Raw genomic sequence first — 15,881 nt, 5'->3', positions numbered from 1 at the left:
CTGCTTTGAAAGTGAACTGTGTTTATGTGTGATCAGGGGTGTATTTATACTGCCGATTCTGTTTTTAAAAAATGCTTCAGAAGCAAACAGAATGAAACAGGGCAAAAAATACCTGAATTTGTCCAATAGAAACTCTCGTTTGCAACTTTTGGACTAAGGATTACACCCTAGATCAGCTATATGCAGGCAAGAGTGTGCAAGGCAGTATTGAATGTGTCACTGTCTGTCACATCTCAACATTTTCTCTCAACCTGTGTACCTACTGTACGTTGTAAACACTTTATTCATAGGGTAGATTGTAGCAACCTCATGATGTGTATAGGGAACAATCGAGTATCATGTAGTAGCCTAAACCTATTGTGTTTACATTGAGCTTGGTGAATGGAATATAAATGACGGTCATCCAATATGCTATAATAGAAATAAGGCCATGCTCATATTTTTTTTTAATCGTCCTCCCTCATCTTAAATGGCACCATCAGTATAAGAAGTGTGTGTGTGGGGGGGGTGAATGAGGGGACACTTCTGGAGAAAGGTAGAGAATCAGAACGCAGCAATGTCGTGTTGAACCTTCCAAATACCTCCATGGGGTAGCGGGTTCCATCCACTGCGTGCTCCGACCCAGGTACTGAGGTACCATTCCCCCAGTGGAGGTGAAAGTGCAGGCTGTCATAGGTCTCAGACAGGGCCCCGCCTGCAATCTGGACTCCACTCGTCAGCTTGACTTTGACTGAAAGAAAGAAAACACCAACAAAACGAGAGGAATTAGTTCAATTTCGAACAAATTCCATGTTTGGTACATACAGTGCATTTGGAAAGTATTCAGAACCCTTGACTTTTTCCACATTTAGTTAGTTACAGCCTTATTCTAAAAGATAATACATTTTTTAAAAGTCCTCATCAAGCTACACACACTACCCATAATGACAAAGTGAAAACCGCTTTTTTGAATTTTGCAAATGTATTAAAAATTAAAAACTGAAATACCCTATTTACATACGTATTCAGACCCTTTGATATGAGACTCGAAATTGAGCTCAGGTGCATCCTGTTTCCATTGAGCATCATTGAGATGTTTCTACAAATTGAATGGTGTACACCTGTGGTAATTTCAATTGATTGGACATGATGTGGAAAGGCACACACCTGTCTATATAAGGTGCCACAGTTGACAGTGCATGTTGACAGTGCACGGTTGACAAACCAAGCCATGAGGTCGATGGAAATTGTCATAGAGCTCCGGGACAGGATTGTGTCGAGGCACAGATCTGAGGAAGGGTACCAAAAAATGTCTATAGCAGTGAAGGTCCCGAAGAACACTGTGGCCTCCATCGTTCTTAAAAGGAGGAAGTTTGGAACCACCAAGATTCTTCCTAGAGCTGGGTGCTCAGCCAAACTGGGCAATCAGGGGAAAAGGGCCTAGGTCAGGGAGGTGACCAAGAATCCGATGGTCACTCTGACAGAGCTCCAGAGTTATTTTGTGGAAATGGGAGAACCTTCCAGAAGGACAACCATCTCTGATGCACTCCACCAATCAGGCCTTTATGTTGGAGTGGCCAAACGGAAGCCACTCCTCAGTAAAAGGCACATGGCAGCCCAAAAGGCACCTAAAGACTGTCAGACAATGAGAAATATGATTCTATGGACTAATGAAACCAAGATTGAACTCTTTGGCCTGAATGCCAAGCGTCACAACTGGAGGAAACCTGACACCATCCCTATGGTGAAACATGGTGGTGGCCGCATCATGCTTTGGGATGCGGTAGGGACCGGGAGAATAGTCAGGATTGTGGGAAAGATTAATGGAGCAAAGTACAGAGAGATCCTTGATGAAAACCTGTCAGAGTTATCAGGATCTTAGACTGGGGGCTATGGTTCACCTTCCAACAGGACAACGACCCTAAGCACACAGTCAAGACAACGCAGGAGTAGACAAGTCTCTGAATGTCCTTGAGTGGCACAGCCAGAGCCTAGACTTGACCCGATCTAATATCGCACCCCCATCGCACCCCCATCCAACCTGACAGAGCTTGAGAGTAACTGCAGAGAAGAACACCACAAATACAGGTGTGCCAAACTTGTAGCGTCATACCCAAGAAGACTCGAGGCTGTAATCGCTGCCAAAGGTGCGTCAAGAAAGTACTGAGTAAATGGTCTGAATACTTATGTAAATGTGATATTTCCCTATTGTTTTTTTTATACATTTGCAAAAATGTCTGTTTATTATGGGATATTGTGTAGATTGATAAGAGTAAAAAACTATTTAATCAATTTTAGAATAAGGCTGTAATGTAAGAAAATTTAGAAAAAGTCAAGGGGTCTGAATATTTTCCCGAATGCACTATTTGTACCAAACCAGGAATGTTCCTCAAGTGGGGACTTTCAGTCTATCGATTGAGAGGCAAGGCATCCATCCATTCTCCTCACCAGTTTTGCCAGTGTTCTTGATCTTGTTCATTGTATAATTGTCTCCGTATTTGGTGAAGGTGAAGGCAGTCAGGGTTTCATCGCCCACTGCTGATGCAGAGTCGATGTTGATGGGAGACTGTCGCAATCCATTGCAATGTTCTGAGGCAATGGTGGACCAAGTGGTGTCATCTTAACATGTAATCAATCATACCACGGTGTCAATGTATCATATGTTAATAAGGGTCACATTATATGCTAACACATTAATTCTATAGTCTGTTATCCACTGCTATCACAATAATAATAATTTCAATAATAATTTCAAAGCAAATGCTTCATGTACAATTTGTGAATAAAAACACTGTAACCAGTGGGTAAAACAAATACTTACCACAGCTAGGATCATGGTAACACCACGCTGATAAAAAGGGAAAAAGTTTTGCAAAGTGTCACAAAAATAATAGTAGAAGACAGTCACAGGGCAACAAAATAATATAATAATCACTTACAACCGCCTGCAGCACTGATTGCAGTGAGGACAAATAGAGCTGCATTGATAACCACAAGTCCATTCATCTGAAAGCAAGGAAAAGGCAATTATAAATGAAGCCGGACGTCCATTTGACTTTTATTTCAATATCCACGGACGCACAGTTTTGATCCATTATGGACCAGCCTTGATTTCAATGTCCACAAAAACATAGACGTCTGTGATTGGTTCAGATTTGGTCCCGTCCGGACCAGCCTTGATTTGACGCAAACATAGACGTCTATGTTTGTGGACGTTGCGGACATTATGGATGCTAAAATCAAGGCCATCTGTGGACGTTGCGGATATTATGGATGCTAAAATCAAAGCCATCTGTGGACGTTGCGGACATTATGGATGCTAAAATCAAAGCCATCTGTGGACGTTGCGGACATTATGGATGCTAAAATCAAAGCCATCTGTGGACGTTGCGGACATTATGGATGCTAAAATCAAAGCCATCTGTGGATGTTGCGGACATTATGGATGCTAAAATCAAAGCCATCTGTGGATGTTGCGGACATTATGGATGCTAAAATCAAAGCCATCTGTGGATGTTGCAGACATTATGGATGCTAAAATCAAAGCCATCTGTGGATGTTGAAATCAAGTCCAGGGTGGACTGACCCAATTACTGTACTAACTCTTTAAAAACAGACATTTATGATTGGTTCAGATTTGGTCAACCAAATTTGGTCTTGATCGGGGGTGGAGCTCATTAGTATAATACGCAGTGTACTTTGCAAGTGTTTATCTTACATTTACATTTTGGGCATTTAGCAGACTCTCTTAACGAGAGCGACTTACAGTCAGTGCATTCAACGGTAATGCTTCATTTAAGAGGTCCTTATTACAGTGCAATTACCCATTTACATCATACTGTTCAGGAAGGAGACGCGTTCTGTCTCTAAGAGATGAACGTACTTTGGTGCGAAAAGAGCAAATCAATCGCAGAACAACATGAAGATCCTGGAGCAAACAAGTACAACACTATCTTTTTACCTTTATTTAACTAGGCAAGTCAGTTAAGAACAAATTCTTATTTTCAATGACGGCCTAGGAACAGTGGGTTAACTGCCTGTTCAGGGGCAGAACGACAGATTTGTACCTTGTCAGCTCGGGGGTTTGAACTTGCAACCTTTCGGTTACTGGCCCAACGCGTATCCTGCGTTGGCAAATTGTGCTGTTAAGACACTGATGCCCTTTGCAACCACCTACCTATGTGAGAGTGGATTCTCAGCCCCCACAAGCATGAAAACTAAATAAAGGCACAGACTGTGTGTGGGAAATGATTCAAGCCTGAGACTCTCTCCAATACAAACCAACATTGCAGAGTTATTTGCATCCATTCAAGCACACCCTTCTCATTAACCTGTGGTGAGTTTTTCACACTTTTCCATGAGCAAATTAAGTTTTATATGTAAGATGGCTAAATAAAGAGAAAAATGATTGATTATTATTATTATATTATTTGTGTCTTGGTCCTATAAGAGCTCTTTGTCACTTCCCACAAGCCGGGTTGTGACAAAAACTCACACTCATTCTTATGTTTATAAATGTATCGTATAGTGTGTGTGTGTGGCAGGCTTATAAGGATGGCAAAAAACAACATTTGAGAGAGTGCTGACCCTTGTGCTGACCCTCGTGCTGACCCTCGTACGCAGCCGGAGGTTGAATGTTTGAAGGGGTACGGGACCATAAAAAGTTTGGGAACCACTGTATTATATGGACATGTCGATTGACCGATCTAACAATGGAACTATGTGTCCTCAAAGATTCTAACCAATGAGAGGGCAGATACACAACTCTTCCTCTCCGCTACAGTTCAAAACCCCTCGTTGCCTCACTGGGTGAAGAAACACTAAGATTTAGAAGCAAAGCAAATAGATTTAACATTGATTAAACAATTAAAATACACAGACAGCCCCCAATTTCTAATTTAACAGATTAACTAGGATTTTTAAACATTTTGGGCATTCTTTTAATGTTTTATTGTAATACATGATGACTTCTGTTTAATATAAAGCATTGTATAAATGTCATGTAGATGGCTATACCTATGTGTTATAAAAGCCAATCTAATTACATATTAGGCTATATTCAGGGGCGGACTGGGACAAGTTCAGCCCTGGCATTTCAGCCAAGTATTCCCCTTCCTAACTGCTTTACATTCCCAAAGACCAACCTGAAATGTTTCCTTAGCAAAATATTCCAAGATTTTCATAAAACAGCCACACGTGGTCTTTTGTTTCTGCATGACCAAATATTCCGCGAGGTAAAAGAGTAGGCTACATGCGCTTCAATTAGTTGGTTTGGTGCCGTGGGAGTAGGGGTGTAGTGCTGGAGTTTATAGACACTCAGCCACTTCTCACAATGGTGCTCTTTTAGTAAAGTTAGATCAATGCTGAATCAATTGTCTTAGAAGATCAGATAAAGATTAATTAGTGTTCTATATAACATAACCCAATATAAAAGCATAGTAGCATTGTATAACGTTACTGTTACATCAAAAACACCACATTAGTAATTTCTTATGAGCTTTTATGAGGATTAGCTGTGTAGTCCCCCCAAAAAATTATTATGTGGCCAAAACTCAACAGCACACGTCACTAGACAGATTTAGCTTGGATTGAAACAGAATACAGGAAGGCTATAGTTTGTTAGCACCATCTGCTCTAATTTATCATCACAAAAAAGTAATTGAAGGCCCCCTGTTACTTACACACACATGAAGTAATGCTAATGACACAACATTAACAACTATAGTTGTATAGACATTTTACCAGTGACCAGTGAAACATAGTCCTCTTTTCAACCTTCTCATGTTTAAGACTAATACAACATGTAAAAACACCACTGGAGATACAACTCACCACTATAACTGGGCCTTTGTTGCCTCCTTGTTGTGCAGTCTGAATCTTCTCTGCTTTCACTCTGTCTGTCTGTCTGTCTGTCTGTCTGTCTGTCTGTCTGTCTGTCTGTCTGTCTGTCTGTCTGTCTGTCTGTCTGTCTGTCTGTCTGTCTGTCTGTCTGTCTGTCTGTCTGTCTGTCTGTCTGTCTGTCTGTCTGTCTGTCTGTCTGTCTGTCTGTCTGTCTGTCTGTCTGTCTGTCACTCCTAAGTGTTGCTGTTACATAATATAGCCAACATATTGGTAAGGGAAATTAATTTCAGTAAAGTGACAGATAAAACATTTTGAATAAGAATGGCCACTCCACCACTTCTACCCTGTCTGTCAGCTCTGAACACATTATAACCCTCAATATTGATATGATTCCAGAATGTCCCCTGAGATCCAAGTTTCAGTCAATAGAAGAATGTGCGGTTTTGTCTGCATAGCCCAGATCTTGATGTATTTCACTTTAGCAAGTAAGCCCCTAATGTTCAGATGTATCAACCCAAGTTCTTTACGAAGTTACATGTTGTCTCCAACTCAAATGACAACACCCCTGTCAGTATAGACAACAGTACGACGATAACGCTTAGCGAGGATGGGAGGTATTACCTGAGAGGGGCTTGGTCTGTATCTGAGTCAATATCTTAATGTGAAGAGAGGGTCCATGATCATTTGATTTATGCATTATGACATTTTATTGATTGTTTGTTCTCGCATTTTCATTCCAGCACATGCTGAATAAATTTACTCACCAAGGGTGAGGCTAAGGAATAGCCAACTCTCAGTGTCCTTCCTTCTGCCAAAACATCTTACCGTGGTTCACCTGTTCACCAATTTTCTCCTCCTGGCCTAACCAGTCACCCAAGTGCCCACACTCATTTTCAAAAATGATTCTGTAACTGTTACTGAGAATGTGGTTGTAGTTAAATTGTTCTGTTTTTTTTGTGTCAGAAAATGACCACTGCCAGTTTGATGCTATTTGAAAAAGGCAAGTGGCAGATAGGAGCAATCACAAATATGTCAAAAAGTACTACTGCAATCTTGTTTGTAATTCCATTCTGCAATATTATTTTAATTGGAAATACAACTTTTGAATGTGACAAGTTTTTAAGGTGAAAGTAGCGAAAGGAAATGTATTTAAGGCTAAAAATAGGCCATAGAAACAATTAATCCCCCCAAAATAAGTATTTTTAACATCAGGAAAAGTATTTTAAATGTCCAAAAACAATGTTTTTCCAACATTCGGAATAGACGCCTTTTAAATTTTAATTCAGAACTGAACATGTACGTGATTTTATGTCTAGAAAATAGATATTTTCAACATAATTTGGCTCCCTGGGAGATGATGAAAATGCAAAGCAACGTAATTGTCTACATAGGCAAAAATAATTCCATAATTTATCAAGGGTATATACGACTGTATGAGTAGCTACAACAAGGGGTGGGAAATGCCCAGTGGTGGAAAAAGTACCTAATTGTCATACTTGAGTTAAATATACTAATAGAAAATGACTCAAGTAAACGTGAGTCACCCAGTAAAGTACTACTTGAGTAAAAATATACTTAAGTATCAAAAGTAAATACAATTTCTAAAATATACTTAAGTATCAAAAGTAAATGTAATTAAGCAATTAAGCAAACCAGATTGCGCAATTTCATTTTTAATTGACAGCTCAGACATAATTTACAAACGAAGCATGTGTTTAGTGAGTCCGCCAGATCAGAGGCAGTAGGGATGATCAGAGATGTTCTCTTGATAAGTGTGTGAATTAGACCATTTTCCTGCCCTGCTAAGCAGCTAAGTAACGAGTAATTTCGTATTCATTCCTTTACACTTGTGTGTATAAGGTAGTTGTTGTGTAATTGTTAAGTTATATTACTTGTTAGATATTACTGCATGCTCAGAACTAGAAGCACAAGCATTTCGCTACGCTTGCATTAACACCTACTAACCATGTGTATGTGACAAATACATTTGATTTGATTTAATTTAATTTTGGGTGTCAGGGAAAATGTATGGAGTTAAAAGTACATAATTTTCTTTGGGAATGTAGTGAAATTAAAGTAAAAGTTGTCAATAATATAAATAGGAAAGTACAGATACCCTCCAAAAAAGACTTAAGTAGTACTTTAAAGTATTTTTACATAAGTACTTTACACCACTGGAAATGCCATTCCTAATGTGACCATAAAGCAATGAATGAAGGTGTGAAAAAGGTATGCTAAACCTTATTCTTACTCCAATTCCATTGCATTACATTGAGCCATTGGATGTCCCCTTTAGCCTTGTAAGGAAAACGCTTTGACACTCAGACTCTGCTGTCTAAATGTGAAAACGTCTCCTGTAGAAATACTATACAGTATTGAAAACATTTGGAACTTAACTTTCATATAAACAAGAAATAATTGTCCTAATACGAAAGATACACTTACTATACACAGTTTAGGAAAGTTGCACCCCGCTGTATTCTCAAGAACACCGCCTCCAACTGAAACTTTACTTCATCCCCTCCAATTTCTGCTTCAAACGTCTCCAAGGGAGCATAACTGGATGGGAAGCTTTGTACCTCGGCTGTGGGGAGTGATTTTCTTTCTCCTGCGGGTACAACCACGATGCAACTTTGCTAAACTGCAAACAGTAAGTGTATCTCGTTTCAAAACGTTAAAATAGAGCGTTGGGATTGTAGTTTACATGTAGCCAGCTTTCCTCCATACCATCAGCTGAGAACCCAGGACCAGGACCGGATGTAAGCCCCCTTGGGTTCTCTAGAGCAGGGCTTGCACGTTTTGTTTTTTGTCCTAGCACTATATCGTGCGCCCAGGGGGGGCCCCAGGACCAAGTTTGGGAAACCCTGCTGCAGAGCTAAGGTAGACTAATTCCTTAGACTCGAGACCCCAACCTCACACTCTCTGCAATGCATGCCTTGGTAAAATACTAGGCAGCATGAAAACAAACAAAAGAATCAAGCCACTGCTTTCCCATCACATGATTTGGCAAAAATGCAGTGAAACAGATCTACCATATCAGCCTAATCAATGAGATGTGCGCGACTTCAAACATGTCATATCTTAAAAGCAGGGCATATTGTGCCATAAATGTCTGTTTGCGTCAATGCCAGAATCATCTTACCTTGAAGTTGCACCTGTCTTCACTTCTCCGTCCTGTATGCTCAGCCTCTGATGCTCTCACTCTATTTATTTAGTTGCACACCTCAACAAGGTAAGCTAAACACGCCTCCTTTATTCTCCCGGATGGAGGGTTTCAAGTTGTAGGTTCAAAGTTGTGTAGTACTGTAACAAGAACGCCCATTTGACAAGACAGAAAGTTACGTGACTTTTGCCAGGAAAGCTTTTCAGTTCCTATGGCAATAACAGTATTTCAAGACTAAATGGGACCTTAAGAAAAGTGAAACAGTGCAGCTTTAACCAACTCCAAAATCTTGACTTCAGAGTAGTCCTCATAGTGACCCAGTCAACCTAAATAAAGTGACATGATTTGACAGTAGGCTATTTGGGCTGAAGTTCATAACAGTATTTTAAACAATACAGCTGCAAAATACATCCATAATGGCACTTTATTTACAACCTGACTTAGAGACAAACTAAATAGATGAATATAGATGAGGGGAATATCTTCACATCTTTGACTCCCTATTGGATATAAGCATGTTTGCTCTCTACACACGAAAAAGTGTTGTTAATTCTTCTTTCACATTCTATGGTAAACGATGACCACAGTCTGTGTCTTGCCCGCACTGTTGCATGCAATCAATAGAAATCATGCAACTTCGATTTGCTTTCCTTCCCAGCGAACACATTTAATTCCTTGGAAGTTGTGCGCTCGTGTGTTTTTGGATTTCACATTGGTTGTGGGAATGAAATTAGTAAAACTGGGAAGTTTTTTATAAACATTCTGAGAACAAAAGTGAATATTTCACCTGTTCTGGGAACATTTATTTTTAGGTTGCAGGGAAAACATTTTATTCTGGTTCTTTCAAAGTTTTCCTGGCAGGTTTAATTAACACTGGAAATGGAAATGATAGGTTATTTTGAGGTTTTTGAATAAAACCTTCACTGAATGTTTCAATAAGACTTAATAACACTGTTAGCTTATTTTGGATGAAACTTTCTTGAACTCCAAGCATAGATAGGACACATGGAATGAATTTCCTTGGCATTACTCATGCAAACACATATCTGTTTTATTGTGACATGGCATCTGTGAGATTCTGTATAATCTTCTGTTCTCTATCCATGAAAATTAGTCAGGATGGAGCTATTATGCTATGTTTTTCCCCTCATACAAAGCATTTCATTTTAGTCTATTCAAACAGACCACATTTCAAAGGTAACAAGCACTCATTATGATCAGTGGTGTAAAGTACTTAAGTAAAAATACTTGAATATACTACTTAAGTAGTTTTTTGGGGTATCTGTACTTTACTATTTATATTTTTGACAACTTTTACTTTTACTTCACTACATTCCTAAAGAAGACTATGTACTTTTTACTCCATACATTTACCCTGACACCCAAAAGTACTAGTTACATTTTGAATGCTTAGCAGGATAGGAAAATGGTCAAATTCACACACTTATCAAGAGAACATCCCTGGTCATCGCTACTGCCTCTGATCCTGCAGACTCTCTAAGCACATGCTTCGTTGGTAAATGATGTCTGAGTGTTGGAGTGTGCCCCTGGCTATCCGTAAATTTAAAAAACAAGAAAACGGTGCTGTCTGGTTTGCTTAATATAAGGAATTAGAAATGATTTATACTTTTACTTTTGATATTAAACTATATTTAAAACCAAATACTTTTTACTGGGTGACTTTCACTTTTACTTGAGTCATTTTCTATTAAGGTACCTTTACTTTTACTCAAGTACGACAATTGGGTACTTTTCCCAGCAATGATTATGATTAGGTGTGGCCAATTAGGAGGCGCGGTGAATACAACTGAACAAACAAAAGAATATAGAGCAGGGGCATCAAACACATTCCATGGAGGGCCTTAATGTGTTACACCCTGATCTGTTTCACCTGTCATTGTGCTTGTCTCCACCCCCCTCCAGGTGTCACCCATCTTCCCCATTATCCTCAATTTATTTATAGCTGTGTTCTCTGTTTGTCTGTTGCCAGTTTGTCTTGTCAAGCTTATCAGTGTGGTTTTCCATGCTCCTGTTTGCCTAGTCTCTGTTTTCTAGCCCTCCTGGTTTTGATCTGTTCTGCCTGCTCTGACACTGAGCCCGCCTGCCTGACATTTCAGAATGCCCTGACATTGAGCCTGCCTGCCCCCCTGTACCTTTCAGACTCTGATCTGGTTAATGAACTTCTGCCTGTCATCGACCTGCCTATTGCCACCCCCTTGTATTTTAATAAATATCAGAGACTCAAACCATCTGCCTAATGTGTCTGCGTCTGGGTCTCGCCCTGTGTCGTTATATAATGCCTACTGGTTTTTGTTTTTTCCTTTCAATTAAGCCCTAGACAACCAGGTGAGGGGAGTTCCTTACTAATGAGTGACTTTAAAACTAGTTAGGGATAAGCGGGACGCAAATGTCTCAACTGGCCAATTGCCAGGGAAAATGCAGAGCGCCAGATTCAAATAAAATACTATAAAATACAAACTTTCATTAAATCACACATGTAAGATACTCAATTAAAGCTACACTCGTTGTGAATCCAGCCAACATGTCAGATTTTTAAAATGCTTTTCGGCGAAAGCATAAGAAGCTATTATCTTATAGCCTGCACCATCTGCACCAGCAGTAAACAAAGGGGTTAGCATATTTCAACCCTGCAGGCGCTATACAAAACGCTGAAATAGAAAATAAAACATGCATTACCTTTGACAAGCTTCTTTTGTTGGCAATCCAATGTGTCCCATAAACATCACAATTGGTCCTTTTGTTCGATTAATTCCGTCGATATACAGTACATCCAAAATGTCAATTTATAAAGCGCGTTTGATCCAGAAAAAAACAGCTTACAAAAAACGTAACGTCACTACAAAATATTTCAAAAGTTGCCTATGAACTTTGCCAAGATATTTCAAACTACTTTTGTAATACAACTTTAGGTATTTTTAAACGTTAATAATAACCGATCAAATTGTAGACGGGGCAATCTGTGTTCAATACAGGAATGAAAACAAATCAGCGCCACTTTTCACGTCTGCGCAACTCACAAAAGTGTACCCAGTTCCTAGTTGGCCTACTTCTTCATTGCACAAAGGAATAACCTCAACCAAATTCCAAAGACTGGTGACATCCAGTGGAAGCGGTAGGAACTGAAAACAGGTTCCTAAGAAATATCCCTTAGCAATGACATGTCAGGGAACAGAGAGGGGCAAAAAAATAATTCTGAACAGTTAGTCCTCTGGGTTTTGCCTTCTGCATAAGTTCTGTTATACTTACATACATGATTCAAACAGTTTTAGAAACTTCAGGGGTTTTTCTATCCAAATCTATGAATAATATGCATATCTTATATTCTTGGCATGAGTAGCAGGAAGTTGAAATTGGGCACACTATTTATCCAAAAGTGAAAATTCTGCCCCCTAGCCCCAAGAGGTTAACGTTCTCTGAACTATATGAGAACATTACCAATGACAAACCAGTTGGAGAACATTCCTAGAAAATTACAACAATTGAAACAAATGTAACTTTTTCAACTTCTGGGAAACCTGTTAAAGTAATGATACACCACGAAAAAAAATGTACACTGAGAATTTTCCAAACCCAAGCAACTATTCTGCACTATTCCCAGAATGTCCTGGGAAGGTTCTATGCTAAATAAGCTGTAAGAAACATGGTTCTCAGAACATTAGGTGCTAGCTGGGTTGTCTCTCCACCTTTTCCATTACAACCTACACCACTCACTGATATAAACTGTGGGGAGAATTGAAATAACATATTGAAATAGAAACAAGGAAACTCAGGCGAACACCATTATATGCCAAGTGAATCAATCATCCCTGAGGTTTAAAAAAAATGGTTCTCGGCTAAAATTTGTAGATCCTAATGAAGATGCATGTCAATGGTGGGGACCCAGATGTCATAAGCAATGTGTCACATTTGTTGTCGGAAGGAGACCAAGGCGCAGCGTGAGTAGAGTTCCACATAATTTTAATAAATCAAAACTCACTGAACAAACCAACAAAACACAATACAAAATCGTGCTGACAGGCAACTACACATAGTCAAGATCCCACAACACAAATGAGGAAAATGGTTACCTAAATATGATCCCCAATCAGAGACAACGATAAACAGCTGTCTCTGATTGGGAACCATATCAGGCCAACATAGACATACAAAAACCCTAGACATACAAAAACTAGAGTACCCATCCTAGTCACACCCTGACCTAACCAAAATATATAGAAAAACAGAGATATCTAAGGTCAGGGCATGACACCATGGCAAAATGTGTAGAATTGCAGGAAATTAACTTTAACGGTCGACTTTAGGCACAAAAAACGGTCCAACTTCTCCTCTTTCTCAATATTTTTTATGTGCCGAATTGCAGGAAATTTGCTTTAAAAATGCTAAAATTCTTCTCAGATTCATGATAAAAAGTTTAGAATAGCATTATAAAAACTGCAGTTACTTTAAAACTGCAACATTTTCTCTTTGCCCCACGGCGAAATGTAATAGAATTGCAGGAAATGCGTTATAAAATCTGCGGATGACTCCCCGGAACACCATCTACTGTTCCTCCACCCCAATATCTACACCATAATTCCACATTTGGTACATCTTCCTCCTGCAGACCAAGTCCCTCTAGTTATCAGGACTGGAAATATAAATCCAATGGATGATGATAATGATTATTATTATACCATACAAAATAATGACATAATCCACCATAGTATCATTTATTTCAGCTAAAGTATACAGATTGCAGTCTAAAAAATGAATAATAATTTGAAAATAAATCTGGGGATGACAAAGGACAATCAAAACAAGAATTAGATTTGATTTTCAAAATTCCATGTATTGGCTGTTTTAGTTTTTGAAAGCAATATTTTTTCTTGGCTTATTGTATTGGAGGTGATTGGATCATTTAAACAACAACACAAATACATGATGCTACAAATACATTTCATACATTTCCAATGTTCATAACCCCTCCATCGTTCAATAGCCTGCATGCACACACACATCCACTATTTGTTTGCTGTTGTATTTGTGCTGTTGCCAGTGTCTTCTGTCTGTGTTGGCCGTTTTGCCTTAACATTTTTGCTTCTTTTTTTTATTCCAGACCCCTGACCCCAGAGGAGGCCTTCTGTCTCTTGCCAGGCTGCCATTGCAAATAAGACTTTATTCTTAATTGACTTGCCTGGCTAAATAAAGGTTAAATAAATAATAAAACCTCCAAATGCAGTTATCTTGCTCTGTCTTGTGTTCACCCATCCATTTCTTCCCATCACTTTCTTTAATATCATCATAGAGGTACATTGTTTGTTCAAATAGTTTTCACACTATTTTATAAAAATTCTCAAACTCATTGTTATACTCACTACATATAGTGATTACGTCTTTCTTTGAATTAAGAAGTAATTGTTTGGAGAAAGTCAGTTGCTCTCCTGGCAGTTACAATAATTAAAATGTCAGTCTATTGACTCCTATTAGCCTTTCACATTATCTTGCCTACCAATCCTGCTCTGAGCTGGCTCAGCTATTTCACATTCACATTGTCCTTTCCAGCATGGTTCCAGCATACATAACCAGACCAGTGCAAAACAGCTTCATTCAGCTCCGCACAGCATGGTTCAGTAGTGAGAAAATGTACAAATGTGACGTCGCACGCGAACGGGGCAGAGGGCGGACGTTACTACTTCACAGGAGAGGCATTTGAAACATTAAATATATATGTTTTAATCAAAACGCATCTTTTTTGGTAGAAATGCCTTCTTGAACATGTGAACTTTTACTGTGGAAAGAATTCATCATCTGGTTGATGCCTAGTGGGAAGGATATGATGAAAGTGTGTCAGTCTGCCATGATGAATCATAATCAATAGATATGCAGGTCAGACTCTACAGTTAAATAGTTTGCTAGCTGTTGTGTATAGTAACTGAAGACTTTACTCAGTAACAAAAGGTCCAGGCAGAGAGGTAAGTTTTAACATGGCTTTACTCACATCCATCTTATCATTCTCCCAGTCTGCATTGCTTCACCTCTTTATCCATACAAGTAATTCAGCTTGACCTTTCTAACAGTGACACCTTGTGGTGAACATATTAAGTGAAAACAACATCTACCCTTACCTTAAAACAAAGCACATTTCTGAAATGTGTGTACATACGCCGTATCTTTTGATCATCCTGTTGTTGCAGGAATTGTTTAAAAATATTTCTATGTTGTCATTTCCCTTCTTGTGTAATCCCTTACAAAGCTCATGTTGGGTACTATATTTCTGAATCATTGCTTTAAAAATGTTTCAAAAGCAGAATGGAGCATTAAAATATGTTTGGATATACAGTACCAGTCAAAAGTTTGGACACACCTACTCATTGAAGGGTTTTTCTTTATATTTACTATTTTCTACATTGTAGAATAATACTGAGACATCAAAACTATGAAATAAAGAGAAGAATTGAAGCAACTCCCCAAATACAGTATGCCAAGCTTGTAGTGTCATACCCAAGAAGACTCAATTCTGTTATCGCTGCCAGGTGATTCAACAAAGTACGGAGTAAAGGGTCTGAATACTTATGTAAATGTGATATTTCCATTTTTAATTTGTAATATATTATCAAACATTTCCAAAAACCTATTTTTGCAATGTTATTATGGGGTATTATGTGTAGATTGATGAGGGAAAAAAACAATGTAATCAATTTTAGAATAAGGCTGTAATGTAACAAAATGAGGAACAAGTCAAGGATTTCTGAACACTTTCCGAAGGCACTGTATATTAGTTTGTTATTGTCTGCAAATTGACTGTACTTCTGTTTTGGTATTTCATTTTATATTTTTTGATAATATTAATTACATGTCTAAATAATGATGTTTTGATACGAAATAAGTTTATATTTTA

The 15,881-nt window shown here is 38.6% G+C and overlaps 1 protein-coding gene across 1 annotated transcript in view; it reads right to left on the bottom strand.

The window, feature by feature from the left end:
• Positions 1-15,881, bottom strand: part of LOC115114715 (uncharacterized) — an 83,233-nt gene that overhangs the window by 40,699 nt on the left and 26,653 nt on the right. Inside the window, exons 10-15 of the mRNA XM_029643188.2 lie at positions 13,006-13,025; positions 8,963-9,023; positions 2,919-2,985; positions 2,801-2,827; positions 2,428-2,598; positions 582-730 (exon numbers count right to left, since the gene is read on the bottom strand). Coding sequence (XP_029499048.2) covers positions 582-730; positions 2,428-2,598; positions 2,801-2,827; positions 2,919-2,985; positions 8,963-9,023; positions 13,006-13,025 — 495 coding nt within the window. The remainder of the gene's footprint in view (positions 1-581; positions 731-2,427; positions 2,599-2,800; positions 2,828-2,918; positions 2,986-8,962; positions 9,024-13,005; positions 13,026-15,881) is intronic.

This window comes from Oncorhynchus nerka, linkage group LG9b, assembly GCF_034236695.1.
Source record: "Oncorhynchus nerka isolate Pitt River linkage group LG9b, Oner_Uvic_2.0, whole genome shotgun sequence".
Lineage (NCBI taxonomy): Eukaryota > Metazoa > Chordata > Actinopteri > Salmoniformes > Salmonidae > Oncorhynchus > Oncorhynchus nerka.
Note: the sequence above shows the minus strand (reverse complement) of the source record. Positions and strands in the feature narration are given on the sequence as shown.